General features: G+C 46.2%; 1 protein-coding gene across 1 annotated transcript in view; it reads left to right on the forward strand.

Moving 5' to 3' along the window:
* LOC308116512 (voltage-dependent calcium channel subunit alpha-2/delta-4-like) overlaps positions 1 to 16,576 on the forward strand; it is a gene marked incomplete at its 3' end in the record, with an annotated part of 41,069 nt that overhangs the window by 13,944 nt on the left and 10,549 nt on the right. The window contains exons 5-14 of the mRNA XM_080474761.1: positions 182 to 344; positions 443 to 574; positions 2,503 to 2,563; positions 7,384 to 7,534; positions 8,639 to 8,713; positions 9,501 to 9,782; positions 9,928 to 10,006; positions 11,901 to 12,034; positions 12,167 to 12,184; positions 15,675 to 15,752. Coding sequence (XP_080330887.1) covers positions 182 to 344; positions 443 to 574; positions 2,503 to 2,563; positions 7,384 to 7,534; positions 8,639 to 8,713; positions 9,501 to 9,782; positions 9,928 to 10,006; positions 11,901 to 12,034; positions 12,167 to 12,184; positions 15,675 to 15,752 — 1,173 coding nt within the window. The remainder of the gene's footprint in view (positions 1 to 181; positions 345 to 442; positions 575 to 2,502; positions 2,564 to 7,383; positions 7,535 to 8,638; positions 8,714 to 9,500; positions 9,783 to 9,927; positions 10,007 to 11,900; positions 12,035 to 12,166; positions 12,185 to 15,674; positions 15,753 to 16,576) is intronic.

Raw genomic sequence — 16,576 nt, forward strand, 5'->3', positions numbered from 1 at the left:
GAGACAAACCAACAGTTATCAATGCTTTGGTGAGCACGTGACATTGAACTACCACAGCTAAGAAAGTGACACACTGACTCTTCCAGTGACTGACCACTGCCAGCAAACACAGAGACATACCACCCAACCATGTTGCATCTTTTAAAGAAACAATTTCTTTTTCTTCTGCGGTCTGTCTCAGTTTGATTATTACAACTCCATGATGATCAACACAGCGGACGAGGATGGGAACTACAAGGAACTCGGTGGAGAGTTTCCTCTGGAGGAAAACGAACATTTCAACAACTTGCCAGTCAACACTCAGCAGAGCAACATCCAGGTTCCCACCAACGTCTACAACAAGGGTCAGAAGTCTTTTTACCTAAACATGTCTACTTTTAAGAGATCCCATTTTTTTCTGTGGTCATGATCTCTTAATCACATATTTCACCCTTTCTGACAGATCCCAACATCCTCAACGCCATCTACAACTCGGAGGCATTAAATGATGTCTTCATCAGTAATTTCCTGAAGGATCCCACGCTCACCTGGCAGTTCTTTGGGAGCTCAACCGGCTTTTTCAGAATCTACCCAGGTGAGTGTGACAATAGCAGCAGTTCTTCTGCACCCGCCAGGTAATCAACCCTGCTATTTTCGGAGTGAGCAAAGCACCAGGTGGAGAGTGCAGAGAGGAATCCCCCCCCCAGGCAAGAAGAGCCCACAAGAGAAGGATAGAGGGCGCAGGGCCCCAGGCCACGACCCAAGCCGCCAAGCCGAGACCGGCTGGAGTAGGGCCCCATGGCCCAGCGAGCCGGGAGCCCCCCCAACCCCGGCGGCGAAGCCCTCCACAACCTCTGGAGCCGGCCCCACCACCACCCCCAACCTGGCAGGGCAAAAAAGGCTCCAGCCGCCGCGCCCCGGACCAGCACACCCCCCCAGGCCAAGGAGAGCGAAGGTTTGGCCGAGCCCGGTCGGAGGACAGCCAACATGCCACCCCCAGGGGCCTCGTACCCCACCACCCACGTTCCCGCCCCATGATACCTCCCCAGATCTTGATAGACACCCCCACCCCAACCCCCACAAAGACACAGACGCAGTTGTGCACACATGCTCACACAATTGGGGGGAGGAGAACCCTCCCGCCCCCCAGGATACCAGCTGGGCCCCCACCAGGCCGCTGCAAGATCACCTTCCTCCACTAATCCAACAGCGAATGGGGAGGGAGACGCACCCCAGCCGCCCCCGCGAGCGCCATGCCTGAGTGAGACCACAGCGGGAAGTTCTGGGGGGAGCACTATCCCCCGCCCCCCCCACCCTGTAGAGTGTTGGATGTGTGTCTTTGTGTTTTGAAGAGGTGGATGCAATGTGTGTGTCTAAAGTGCGGTTTAAAATTGTGGGGTAGCAGGGGCCCGGGCACAACCCCGAAAGTGGCTTACCCACTCAAGACCCTTCGTGTCTAGGTGTGGTTAAAATTGTGGGTGGTGAAAAGTCGGACACAGACCACAGTTAAGTAGCCTGAACCCACCACTTTAGGCACCGCCCCACTGTTCCCTATTGTAGAGTTAAGTAAGGTGAGGTAAGGTAGGGAGAGTTGTGAGGGAGGGAGGGAGGGAGGTGCTCCCGTCCTTAGGACCTCGGCCCAGCCCACCCCTGAGCGGCTGCCCTAATACCCGGGGAACAACACCCACCCCGACAAGGCGCTGCATGAGGACCCGTGCAGGAAGCCCTCATCCCACCCAACGGCCGGACAGCAGAGTCTAAGACCCGCAGGGCCCAGTACGGGTAGAAGCCAGCAATTGGGGAACCCCAACCCCCCCCGCCACACCCCCACACACACCTCCCATATTTAAGGCCCTGGAGGTCACTCTTAGCTGTCCATCCAGTACCAGGAGCCCCACAGTCCCTCACCCCCCCAGATCCTGTAGCGCGGGAGCAGGGGCCAGCCCGCCCCACCGGGGGAGGGCGGCAGAGAGAGGACCCACCCCCGGCGCCGCAGCGGGCACCCCCACCAGAAAGGGGAAGGCACCCCGCCCTCAGGGTGATCTTGATATTTGTTCTCTGATACAAATGAAGACGCAGGGATTACCCAGACCATTAACCCTGAACATCTCATCGTGGAAATGATTGGTTCCAACTGTTCTCCCCTTCCTCATTGGTGCTTAGATTCATGTCTGGTTTATAGTCACGATTAAGGTTCAAGTTCACTTTTCCTGTATTTACTTTCATGTCGAGGCTGTTGTGTACAGTCTGTCTCTCTGGTTGACGTCTGCTTTCTGTTCCATGTTGTGTGCAAATTAATCAAAAACAAGTGATGAAGAACTGTGGTGCTGATTGTTTCCAAGGTGTTCCTGCTCCAACACACCTGATTCAAATGAACGGTTCTCCATCGGTTCCCTACAGAACCTGATGGCAACTCATTTATTTTAATCAGGTTTGCTGGACCAGTGATGCATCTTAAACGTGCAACATGGTGGTACTTGATGAGCAGGATGTCCACTTTTAATGGCTTGTGTTCTTCTCCAGGTATCAAATGGACTCCGGACTCTAACGGAGTGGCAGCCTTTGACTGTCGGAACAGAAACTGGTGAGTTTACCGATTCTTGCTGGCTTCACCTTGAATGGCTGCTCAGAAACAAGCTCTGAATCCTTTCATGGTCTGGGTTTTCTGCCTCTTCTTCAACAGGTTTTTCCTACACTGAACTGTTCCTTTTGACATTGCTGCAGTCAAGGCTGTTTGCTGCCTGTACACTTGCTAAAATTTAATTACTTTATAAAAAAATAGCAGGTTTCCACCATTGAAGCTGTTTTGAAGGCTTTCACAAAGAAGGCTTTACTTTGTTTCAGATCTCTTTTTAAAATCTATTCCTAATTTGAGAAACACAACCCAAATCTGCAACAAGGTGGAAGTTAAATGGTTAGGGTCAAGGTCAGGGGTCAAGGGTCAAGATCAGTGGTAGGGTCAAGGTCAGAGTTAAGGTCATGGTCTAAGTTAGGGTCATGGTCTGAGTTAGGCTCAGGGGTAAGGTCAGAGTTAGTTCTGGGAAAATGTCTCCGACCCCCGAATCCACGGGGGCCAAGAGGTGCACTGTCCATCCCTCGGGTCCTCGTCCTCCCCCTCCCCACAGTGACTGTTTTCACCTGTGCGTTGTGGACCTTTTTCATAGATACGCTTGGGGATCCGATCTCGGCGTCTCCCATGGCGTACCGTGGTCCAGCCTTCATATGAAGACATTCCTTTAATGAAATGAAATAAACCTAGAAACAAAGGAATTTTTTTTTTTTTAAATATACCCTATTATAGGTTTTTTTTTTTAAACTAAAGAAATTGTATGTATTTATACAATATGAAGAAATAAACTGAAATTTTTTTTAATATTTTTTCCGGTATCCTAATTTTGGGTTAAAAATAATTAACCAAAATATGGTATACAGGTTTTTGGTAAAAAAAAAAAAATTTAATCAATAAGCGTGCCCACGTGCAACGTTTCGACCTGTGTTGGTCTTCTTCAGGCACTATCGGCACGTAAATCCAAGAAACAGTGAAAAAGAAAAGTTTTGTGAGACTTCCTATGGTGTTCGGTCCTCTCTCAGTCAAAGCTGCAGTGATTCTGCAGCCTCGCGCAGCTGGTATTTATAGAGCGAGAGTGCGTGGGTATGGGAGGGGCTGTCACGTGAGGTGCTTCTCTTTTTTTTTCTCCTCCGTGCAGCGGGAGCACGCGAAGAGAGGGGCTGTTTTTAACCCTGTGTTTACCCACCAGTTTCAAATGTAGTTGTTTTTCTTTTTTACTAATAAAATGGTATTTGTAAGTCCTCCTATCATCCATGAAATCTTTTGAGGGTTAAGTTTAGGTATAAATTCCAATATTTAGGGGTTAGATATTTGGTTAGGGTTAGGATTTGGTTAGGGTTAGGTATAAAATTTAAAATTAAGATTAGATTAAGGTTAAGTTTAGGAGTGAGACTGGGGTTAGGGTTAGGATAGGGGTTAGGGCTAGGATTAGGATTTGGGATAGGGGTTATGGTTAGAATTAAGATTATGGTTGGGTTTAAATTAGACTAGGATTTAGGTTATAATTATAGGGTTAGGTTTAGGTCAGGTTTAAGATAATGTAGTCCGGTTATATCCCAAACTCTCCCCTTTCACTTCCTTATTAGATGAATTGTGAACGTCCATACATGAAATTTTTGTCTAATTGTATTTCATATTTAATCCATTTGGTTCTTTTGTATTCAATAAATAAATCCATCTCCTCTCAGTAATCTTCCTCTCCGTGCTCGTCCATACTGAGCTACTCTGGAGTCCACAAACCCTCAACGACTGTAAGCCATGCAACAATAAAACGCTGTACTAATGGTGTATGAATTTCATTTTTATGTTTAATATTATATGTATGTTGCCACATTCGTGTGGCAATAGAATTTTTGGTCTCTCCAATATATTGTTTTATATATACAATTTTTCATATTTATGTTTTTAACTTGTGGCATTTTGTAAATAGTTTTATCCAATTGATATTTTATATTGACAAAATATTCTGGTGTGGACTTCCAATTTGGTCTATTTAAGGGTTTTAATTAGGCTCTAACTACAATATTTCTTGAATTTTTGTTTTTTCTGTATTCTGATATTACTTGGACATTTTGTAATATACCAGAAATGGTATATTAAATGGTATATTATATCATATTATATTGAATTATATTACATATTAAATGAATGGTCATGGTCAGAGTTCAGGTCAGGGTCATGGTCAGAGTTCAGGTCATGTCAGAGTTCAGGTCAGGGTCATGGTCAGAGTTCAGGTCAGGGTCATGGTCAGAGTTTAGGTCATGGTCAGAGTTCAGGTCATGTCAGAGTTCAGGTCAGAGTTCAGGTCAGGGTCATGGTCAGAGTTCAGGTCAGGGTCAGAGTTCAGGTCAGGGTCATGGTCAGAGTTCAGGTCATGGTCAGGGTCACAGTTAGGGTCATGGTCATGGTCAGAGTTCAGGTCATGTCAGAGTTCAGGTCAGGGTCATGGTCAGAGTTCAGGTCATGGTCAGAGTTCAGGTCATGGTCATGGTCATGGTCAGAGTTCATGTCAGGGTCACAGTTAGGGTCATGGTCAGGGTCAGAGTTCAGGTCATGGTCATGGTCAGAGTTCAGGTCAGGGTCACAGTTAGGGTCATGGTCAAGGTCAGAGTTCGGCTTCTAGTCAAGGTATTCCAGGAAACTTTAGAGTTCATTTTAGTTGTAAATCCCCAATACATGGTGTAACCTGTTCAAACCCTGGGTCAAAAGTTACTGTTGGCTCCCGGCCAACTCGTCGGGATCGGATGTTTCTGTCAAAAGGACTGATGGAGTATTTTTGTTTTCATGCAGTGCAGACTTCAGTATTGCTCCATTAAACGGCTGAAGCTCTTCATCAATTACTTTTAATTACGTTTATGTTGTATCTAACTTCGTGTTGCACTTTGGGATTTTCATTTGTGGAAAAACGACTCACTTTCAAGTAAATATTTAGATTTTAGATTAAAACAGTGTCATTCCTTCCTGTGGTGGAAAGAGTCTACACATTTATGAACATGTGCTGAGTCAGCATGTCCATTGTGAAGAGCGCCACTAATACTGCAGCAGTTTGGTCACTGTATCAACCAGAACAGAGAGAGGAGGGATTACTGCGTCGTACACCAAGTCAGTCAGTGGGTTAGAGGCAGTTATATTTCTGGATGTGTCGACTGAGTAGTGGATAGCCAGAGTCCTGATCCTCTGCAAAAGACGATAAGCTGCTTCTTAGTCGGGTCATTGCAGCCCACATGGCACCATATGTGACTGTTCACGCATTCCCACATGATTCCAGAGAGCTGCAGCCTCATGCTGCCACGGCCGCACTACCAAAGCTGCATGTCTCTGCAGGAGCGCTGCACACCACAATCCCTCTCAGACTGACGGCCTTTCACACTCTGATGGTCTGGGACTCGCTCCAGCTGGGAGGGGGCGGAGCCCAGGATTTCCGCCCCTTTATTAGGCTCGGTGACGTTCACATTCACTTTAGAGATCGGATCAAACGTCACACAGTTACACCAGCTGCTGTTTGGGGGCGCTGTCACCTGAAACAAACGCTGACCAGAGAGGAAGTAAAGAAGAAACAAGGCTCATTGATTGGTCCAGACCGAAAGAAGAAGTCCCGCCCATTCAGCCCGTGGTGGCTAGGCTAGTTAGCTTGTGGCTAATGCAGAGCCACAGACAACCACGATATATAGTCCTCGCACCAGATATCAATAAGAGTCTTCCTCTCTACTTCTTCCTCTCTACGTCTTCCTCCTCTCTATGTCTTTCACTCTACTTCCTCCTCTCTACTTCTTCTACTCTACTTCTTCTTCTCTATTTGCTCTTCTCTACTCCCTCCTCTCTACTTCTTCCTCTCCACTCCCTCCTCTACTTCTTCCTCTCTACTTCTTTCACTCTATGTCTTCCTCTCTACTTCCTCCTTTCTGTCTTTCACTCTACTTCCTCCTCTCTACTTCCTCTTCTCTGTCGTCCACTCTACTTCTTCCTCTCTACTTCCTCCTCTGTACTTCTTCTACTCTACTTCTTCCTCTCTACTTCTTCCTCTCTACTTCTTCTTCTCTATTTGCTCTTCTCTACTCCCTCCTCTCTACTTCTTCCTCTCTACTTCTTCCTCTCTACTTCCTCCTCTCCACTCCCTCCTCTACTTCTTCCTCTCTACTTCTTTCACTCTATGTCTTCCTCTCTACTTCCTCCTTTCTGTCTTTCACTCTACTTCCTCCTCTCTACTTCCTCTTCTCTGTCTTCCTCTCTACTTCTTCTTCTCTATTTGCTCTTCTCTACTTCCACCTCTCTACGTCTTTCACTCTACTTCTTTCACTCTACTTCTTCCTCTCTGCTTCTTCCTGTCTACTTCTTCCTCTCTACTTTCTCCACTCTATTTCTTCCCCTCTACTTTTTTCACTCTACTTCCTCCTCTCTACTTCTTCCACTCTGCTTCTTCCTCTACTTCTTCCCCTCTACTTTTTTCACTCTACTTCCTCCTCTCTACTTCTTCCACTCTGCTTCTTCCTCTACTTCTTCCTCTCTACTTCTTTCACTCTACTTCCTCCTCTCTACTTCCGCCTCTCTACTTCTTTCACTCTACTTCTTCCTCTCTGCTTCTTCCTCTCTACTTCCTCCTCTCTACTTCCTCTCTACTGCTTCCTCACTGAACCAGTCCACCTCTGAATAAGATTTTATGGCTATAAAAACTCTTGTAGCCAGAATAAATACCTTTACTGATAAACACTTCCGGAGTGCACAACTCTCTTTCTACTGATGCTATCAGTTCTCCTTTCCTGGCGTCTTCTCACGGTTTCTTCTTTCATATTGTTGTGGTGGAGTGATTTTCCTCAGACTCCTCCTCCTGTGCCCAGGTACATCCAGGCAGCCACTTCCCCGAAGGACATCATCATCATGGTGGACATCAGTGGGAGCATGAAGGGCCTGAAGATGACCATCGCCAAACACACCATCAACACCATCCTAGACACTCTGGGGGAAAATGACTTCGTTAACGTCATCGCTGTGAGACACTGTTCCATCTGTTCCATCTGCACTGTCTCATGTACTTTGTGACACTGACTCCTGAACGGTTGGCACATTGTTCAAAATGTCACGTTAAAGAAGATAAACAGCTTATAAAGTCATAATAACAACATATTACATGCTGAAAGGAAACAATTTCAACGTGTACTGAAGTCTAGATGAATTTCAGTTTGAAAGCAGGAAGTGGTCTGGCCCATAGCAGGAAGTGGTCTGGCCCATAGCAGGAAGTGGTCTGGCCCATAGCAGGAAGTGGTATGGCCCATAGTAGGAAGTGGTGTAGCCCATAGCAGGAAGTGGTCTGGCCCATAGCAGGAAGTGGTCTGGCCCATAGCAGGAAGTGGTATGGCCCATAGTAGGAAGTGGTGTAGCCCATAGCAGGAAGTGGTCTGGCCCAAAGCAGGAAGTGGTCTGGAGGAGTAGTTCTGTGTTCCATAAATTCATGTTTCTGCAGTTCTGTCAGGTGTGATCATTAAGCTCATTATTCCAGATCAACCCTCGTGGAGATAAACAGACCTGGAACAAATCAAGAACCAAAACCTCCTTCAGAGCCTCAGAGACCAGGATTTATTTTATTATGTCAAAAAGATCTCAAAATTAATTTCTCTTCTCCTCTCCGCTGCAGCTCAGTGCTGAACCTGCCCACCAATCACCATCATTTAAAAATGGGAGGGGCATTTTCCAAGAGATCTGATTGGTCAGGAGGCGGAGCTTTACACTCACTGTGATCTTATCCAGAACATATCCTGCTCCGGAGCAGGTTAGACTTTCAGCCTCAGTTACCAGGTGATTTATCCTGGTGAGAAGTGAGCGAGCGCCATAATGCGGAAAACCAGAGTTAATCCTGGAGTTACCTGGATAAGAGAAAACCAGAGTTAATCCTGGAGTTACCTGGATAAGAGAAAACCAGGGTTAATCCTTGAAGTTATCTCGATAAGCGAAAATCCAGCTTCGTAGTACAGGCCGCTCCTTTGCTGTGAATCCCACCACATCACTACAAGGTGGTGTAATGTGCTCCACCCTCAGTGCGTTGGTGTAATGTGGTGGTGTAGTACACAGACTACATTCAGTGTGTGTGTGTCTCAGTACACAGACTACGTCCGGTACGTGGAGCCGTGCTTCAGAGGAACTCTGGTCCAGGCCGACTTGGACAACAGAGAGGTAAGATTATTATCTTCTTCATGGAGGCTGAGAGAGCTGAGAAGGTGGCTCTCTCACACACACACACACACACACACACACACACACACACACACACACACACACACACACACACACACACACACACACACACACACACACACACACACACACACACACACACACACACACACACACACACATGACCTGGTTCTGGTTCACAGCAGAATCTTTCTCTCATTACAACGTAAATATATAAATACATAAACATATAAACATGTTTCATGGTGACTTCATGTGACCAACACAATGTAACAATGTTTATTTCAACAAATAGAAACTGAAAAGTGTAACGTGCCAAAGTGTTCAACCATTTACCCCCTTACATTACCCCCTTACCCTTACCCCCTTACATTACCCCCTTACCCTTACCCCCTCACCCCCTTGCCAGTACCCCCTTACCCTTACCCCCTCACCCCCTTGCCATTACCCCCTTACCCTTACCCCCTCACCCCCTTGCCATTACCCCCTTACCCTTACCCCCTCACCCCCTTGCCATTACCCCCTTACTCTTACCCCCTTACCCCCTCACCCCCTTACATTACCCCCTTACCATTACTCTTACCCCCTTACCATTACCCTTAACCCGACTGAGGAAAAACAGAGACTGATAATGCCGAAGCTACAGGGGGACTCGGAAGGACAAAGAGAGACTGATAATGCTGAAGCTACCTATAATGTAACTGTGAGTTCTTGACATTTGGGCGAGTCCTACTTGTTGTTTGAAGGTTTCTGCTTCCCGTTGCAGCACTTCAAGCTCCTGGTGGAGGAGCTGCATGTGAAGGGAGAAGCAAAGCTCAAGAACGCCATGAAGGAGTCCTTCAAGATCCTCAACGAGGTTTGTGTCCTTCTGTCGTCCAGTGTTGATGTCCGCTGGCTGGCAGGGCTCATGGTGTCACACCTCACCTGTGTCCAGGTGAGGGCCAACGGTCAGGGCAGCATGTGCAACCAGGCCATCATGCTGATCACGGACGGAGCCATGGAGGACTTCGAGTCCGTCTTCGAGGAGTTCAACTGGCCTGATCGCAAGGTGAGGATCCATCATCGAACTGAATCTGGTAGAAATGATGAGACGAGCAGCAGACTGGAGTCACTTCTTACTAAAGAGGGTAACTGATCGGGCCGATCAAACCCGATCAATGTGGCTCATTCATTGGTCTTGACTCCCCGGGCAGGTCCGAGTTTTCACCTACCTCATCGGCAGAGAGATGACCTTCGCCCAGAACACCAAATGGATCGCCTGCAACAACAAAGGTCAGGGTGTGTTTGTGTGTGTGTGTGTGTGTGTGTGTGTGTGTGTGTGTGTGTGTGTGTGTGTGTGTGTGTGTGCTATAATACAGTTGATGTCCTTCAAAACCTTTAAGTAACGTACAAAACAAAAAATGTAATTAATCTTAATCTTTGTGTGTTTATATGAGCGAGAAATACCCTGGTAGGTACGCTGTATAATGTCATTAAATCATTTCGTCAGATATCAACTTGTGAACTTAAATTCCCCCAAACTACAAGGTTTTACTCATTGTGGATCAAATCTGGGTTGTTTTCATTTCAAATTCAATTCAACAAAATTGTTTTAAATGCAGTGCCAATGAAAACACACCATCTCACAGCACTTCTCATTCAATTCAGCATTCAAATCATATCAATTCAAACTTTGAGGATAAAACAAATCAAAAGCAGAGATGACAGTGGAAGAAAGAACCAGGGAGAACTCACCGGAACCAGAAGAAGAAGTGCAGAACATGTGCATGCGCCTGTCGGGGTCAAGAAGGAAAGGAGGGAGAACCGATCATCCAGATGGGTTCTGCTTGAGGAACGTAAGAGAGGAGGGACAAAGAGTACCCACTGAAGAAAGGCAGGAACCGTAGCAGACCAGATCTACAGCAGCCCAACTGAGAAAATCATATATGGTAACCTAGAACTTACTGCTCTTCTTTTACTTTACATTCTCCATCACTTTTTTTTGAGGCTGAGTTTCCTCTGTGTGAGTGTGTTTCCTGTTGGAATATTAATTCATCACCGTGACGACAGGAGTAGTTCTGGTTCCATAAATTCCTGTTTGTGCAGTTCTGTCAGCGTAACATAAACATAACATAAAAGACAAGAGAAACTCAAAACAAGTGATGGAGAATGTAAAGTAAAAGAAGAGCAGTGAGGAAGTTCAGCCTGGAACCTTTCTGCTGGAATAAAGTGAAACTGAGTGATCACAGTGCTGTTCCTTTATATCACTGATAAATTAATCTGGTATAATCTCGCCAAGTCAGGATTAACAAGTCAGGAATGTTCTGGCTTTGGCTGCAGCAGCAGTGTTGCTTTTAGCTGCTGGATGTGTTTGAATTCTTCATAATCTCAGAGATTAACTGCTCCTTCTGTAATCTGGAAACTGCTCTGTAGAGTTTCTCTGTGTGTGATTGGTCAGATGCTGCAAGCTCCGCCCCTTTCATGTGATCGCTCACACGTAGGTCTAGGTTGAACTAGTCAGTTGATAACCTGCTTGGTAGAAACGGTCATCAGGATCCAAAGTGTCTGGATCAGTCAACCAGGAAACAGAGTCCTGGATATGTTGGTCAGGTTCCTAGTACAGGCCTCAGGGTTCATAGTACAGGCCTCTGGGTTTCTAGTACAGGTCTCTGGGTTCCTAGTACAGGTCTCTGGGTTCGTAGTACAGGCCTCTGGGTTTCTAGTACAGGCCTCTGGGTTTCTAGTACAGGTCTCTGGGTTTCTAGTACAGGCCTCTGGGTTTCTAGTACAGGCCTCTGGGTTTCTAGTACAGGTCTCAGGTGTCAGTGTAAACAACAGTCAATGTAAACAACAGACAGACAGGGTAAAGAAATAAAATAAATGATAAATGGACAAAACTCATGGACATGATCCACGTCCATGTAGGTTAAGCATTTAACCCCGCAGAACCCCCGTCAGGAGTTGTGAGGAGAGCTCTTTAGATCCTACATGTCTTCATATCACCATTCTTCACTCCTGCTTCATCCACGTCATTGTTGCAGTGTGGTGGTCAACACATAGACAGTTACCGACGTTTTGAACATGTGTACAACTGAATGGACTCCATTTCACCTCCAATGTTCCAAGGCTGGAGAGCTGACCACCACAGCAGCACGCAGCCCTGTCTCTAACCAGCGCTGCCTTCCAGGTTTCTACACACACATCTCCACGCTGGCCGATGTGCAGGAGAACGTGATGGAGTACCTGCACGTGCTCAGCAGGCCCATGGTGATCAACCACGACCACGACATCATCTGGACCGAGGCCTACATGGACACCGTGGTGAGCTGGAAGCCTTCCTCATCCCTCAAACATCATCTTCTTCATTGTCACATCACCTTCACCGCTCTGTTTCTTCCTGTTTCCTCGGACTCATTCTCCCATGATCCTCTGGGCTTCCTGTCATTGTGGCAGCTTCCCAACACCAAGGAGGTAAAGAAGGACACGTAGTGTTACGAGTTAGAGAGATTTTAATGCGCTGGAATCACAGACTCAAACCATTTGATCAAGTTACAAGTAACTTATGTAAAAGTTATGTATCCATCCATCCATCCATCCATCCATCCATCCATCCATCCATCCATCCATCCATCCATCCATCCTTCCATCCATCCATCCATCCATCCATCCATCCATTATTGTCTAAATGTTATCATGATCATGGCTCAAATACACCAACAATAAGTATAATAATTGAAACAATGAATAATGAATAATGCATGTTGAGGGAATCTGCAGGAGTTTGTTGTCTGGTGATGAGATATCATTGTTTTGTTATGTACAGCAGGACTTTCTGTCCCTACAGTGGAGGGGGGGGGCATATTGAAATGATGAGACATCTTTGGAAAGACGTTTGAGTTCAGGGAAAATCAAAGACATCAATGAAACATGTTAAAACTCAAAGCAGTGAATTCACCCTTTCATCTAAAATAGACAGTGTTTTCTTCTGCTGCTGCGGGAACCACTCCGTTCACCCTTTCATCTAAAATAGCCAGTGTTTTCTTCTTCTGCTGCCGGAGCCACTCCACTCCGTTCACCCTCTCATCTAAAGTAGAAGGTGTTTTCTTCTTCTGCTGCCGGAGCCACTCCGTTCACCCTTTCATCTAAAGTAGAAGGTGTTTTCTTCTTTGCTGCCGGAGCCACCCCGTTCACCCTCTCATCTAAAGTAGAAGGTGTTTTCTTCTTCTGCTGCCGGAGTCGCTCCGTTCACCCTTTCATCTAAAGTAGAAGGTGTTTTCTTCTTCTGCTGCCGGAGTCGCTCCGTTCACCCTTTCATCTAAAGTAGAAGGTGTTTTCTTCTGCTGCAGGAGCCACTCCGTTCACCCTTTCATCTAAAGTAGAAGGTGTTTTCTTCTGCTGCCGGAGCCACTCCGTTCACCCTTTCATCTAAAGTAGAAGGTGTTTTCTTCTGCTGCCGGAGCCACTCCGTTCACCCTTTCATCTAAAGTAGAAGGTGTTTTCTTCTTCTGCTGCCGGAGTCGCTCCGTTCACCCTTTCATCTAAAGTAGAAGGTGTTTTCTTCTTCTGCTGCCGGAGCCACTCCCTCATTCAGTAGATCAGAAGGCACATGAGTGGAGGAGGAAGAGGAGGACAGGCCTGGACTAAATGAATAAACAATGGACATACTGACATGAAGACAATACTTCAACCTACATTGAACTTATGACCAGTGTTGCCACAGTTACCTTGGGAAAGTAATCTGATTACTGATTACTAGTTACTCCTCTAAAAAGTAACTTGGTTACTTCACTTATTACTTGTATTTTAAAAGTAACTCAGTTAGATAACAAGTAACTTTTTAGTTACTTTCGGCACCTGCCGACAACACCCCCAACATAAAAATTACAACCGGTTTTGTCAAAAACTCAGTTCTGATCCCTGCCTGGCCTCCTGCTGATACAGATCTTAACCTTTGACCTCCTGCTGATACAGAATTTGACCTTTGACCTCCTGCTGATGCAGAATTTAACCGTTGACCTTCATTTTCTGTTGTTTTTATATCTGACTCATGGTTTTATTGTTCAATTTTTACAATTACTGGTATTTATTTACCCCGAGATGTAGTTGTAGTCTGTTGTTTCACTATTTATCTATTTATTTGCACTGCCTGCTCGATGCAACCTTTAATATTTCCCCACTTCTGGGGACAAATAGTCTTTCATTGATTGATTGATTGATTGATTGATTTAAAAAGAAAAAGAATTCCACCTCTCTACAGTTGTGTTATTGTTGCAATGGTATGGTTTAGTGTTGACATTTCTCGGTTCCCATTCTTTTGTGTCACCTGAACGAGTTAGAGCGAGTTGGTCTGTGGTTGGCTGAGAGTGGAGAAGGGGGCGGGGCAGGTCAGACTGCATGTTCTGTGTGTGTGTGTGTGTGTGTGTGTGTGTGTGTGTGTGTGTGTGTGTGTGTGTGTGTGTGTGTGTGTGTGTGTGTGTGTGTGTGTGTGTGTGTGTGTGTGTGTGTGTCAGTTTGGAGGAGAATGGAGGAGCGGCCGGTTCTGTTTAATGACAAAGAGGCTTTACAGTCAAGAACCTGGTCCTGTTGGACGTTACAATAGTGACGAACAGTGACTTGGACAAGTAACTTTAATCTGATTACTGGTTTGGAAATAGTAACACGTTAGATTACTTGCTTTCGAATAAAGTGGTCAAATGAGAGTAACGCGTTACTAGTTAACGAGTTACAGGCATCACTGGTTATGACACATTATTGAGTGACTGAGTGACGACTGAGGGTATGTCCCTCCTATCTACTTATCTATGGACTTTACCCTAACCCCTGGATGACATCACAGGGTTAAGGAAAGGTGTTAGGAGGCTCCCTAAAGGAGTTAGTGAAAGGTGTTAGGAGGCTTCCTAAAGGAGTTAAGGAAAGGTGTGAGGAGGCTTCCTAAAGGAGATAGTGAAAGGTGTTAGGAGACTTCCTAAAGGAGTTAAGGAAAGGTGTTAGGAGGCTTCCTAAAGGAGTTAAGGAAAGGTGTTAGGAGGCTTCCTGAAGGAGTTAGTAAAGGTGTTAGGAGGCTTCCTAAAGGAGTTAAGGAAAGGTGTTAGGAGGCTTCCTAAAGGAGATAGTGAAAGGTGTTAGGAGGCTTCCTGAAGGAGTTAGTAAAGGTGTTAGGAGGCTTCCTAAAGGAGTTAGTAAAGGTGATCACGGGGGTGTGGCAGTCAGACAGCACTTTCACTTAGTGACGTCATAATAATGCGACGGCGGCTCTAGTTAGTGACGTCTGCCATGGTGGGGAAAGAACTACAAGTTTCTGAAATGAACTACAAAAAGTTAATCTGGGTTCCAGATGATTTCAAGTTGTTCTAGGCAGATTATTGCTTTAGTAACTTACATGATCTGCTCTTTTTTCAGTCATCCTGAGTTTCCCTGAACGCTCCGAGGAGCGGGTTCCTTTAAATGTTGTCGCCGCTAGGAATTGTGGGGGAACATGAGCTGGTCTCCTTTGGTAAAGGAAGCATCAGTGGTTCCTAGGCTAAAGGAGGTTCTAAAGGAGGCATCAATGGTTGCTAGGCTAAAGGAGGTTCTAAAGGAAGCATCAGTGGTTCCTAGGCTAAAGGAGGTTCTAAAGGAAGCATCAGTGGTTCCTAGGCTATAGGAGGTTCTAAAGGAAGCATCAGTGGTTCCTGCGCTCACATCTTCCCAATAGACACACCCCAAGTCTTGCACTGCGCCTCTATTGGGAACATTACGGTATTTATTTTAAGACAATCAGACCTTTAAGCCCTCGCGGGCCACATAACATAACATGGCGGGACACATTTGACCCGCGGGCCTTGAGTTTCAGACACGTGCTCTAGTTGGTCTACTTCATGTCCTACAGCTCCACTTGGAGGGGAACGGCAGCATGGCAGGGCTCACAGAGCCGTGTGTGGATCTTCTGTCACATGTCTAATGACTGTTGTGTGTTTGTCAGCTCTTCACCACTAAAGCTCAGAGTCTGCTGCTGATGACCTCCGTGGCCATGCCAGTCTTCAGCAAGAAGAAAGAGACGGTCAGTGTCAACGCCTCCAATGCTTCACCTTCCCTTTTAAACTCAAGGCTCACATTTCTGAAGGTCATTAGCACACGTGTAATATTGAGAAAAACCTGAAAGGTTCTGCCAGTACATGTGAGTGTTTTCAGTTTGCACAGGTTTGGATTGGAAACTTGAAAACTGGGCCAATCCTCGAGGAATGAAAGTGGAAATGATCAGAAAGAATAATCATGGCCAAACAGTACGGTTCATTTCTAAAGCTGACATGAGCTGACACACTTCTGATCGCTTCAGAGTTTGATGGATCAACGACTGACACACTGTCTGCAGCAACCACAGCACGCCAGGGACGGCTTGTCTGGGACGGCTGGTGAGCGTGAGAGCTCTCCGGGACCATGTCAGACTGACTCTACCAGACACACGAGGAAACACCTGGGAAATATGAAAAACAAAACCACACCAGGAAATACACTTTGAAAAGAAGGGAGGCCACTCCGGGACTCCGGACTAAAGCAAGACGGACGTGAACAAACACCAATAGAGAGACAAAGAGATGAAATGTCTTCTGGCTCTTTGGTGCATCAGAGGTTCAGGTCAGACTAGATGGAGCGACCCGGACTAAACCAATGAATACAGTCCATCTCCTGGTTCCTGTATGAGCGCCGTCAGCACTACAGTGGTGAAATCAGTGACGTATCACGTTTTGGAGTGACGCAATGACGTAGCTCTCACTGGCTCCGTTAACGGTGGAAAAAGAACCGGTTCTTTGGCGGTGCTCATTTAAGAACCGGCTCTGGCACCGGCCCTGAACTAGAACCTGGTTCTTGTCGGTGGAAAAGCCC

This window comes from Lipophrys pholis (assembly GCF_963383615.2).
Source record: "Lipophrys pholis genome assembly, chromosome: 11".
NCBI classification, from domain to species: domain Eukaryota; kingdom Metazoa; phylum Chordata; class Actinopteri; order Blenniiformes; family Blenniidae; genus Lipophrys; species Lipophrys pholis.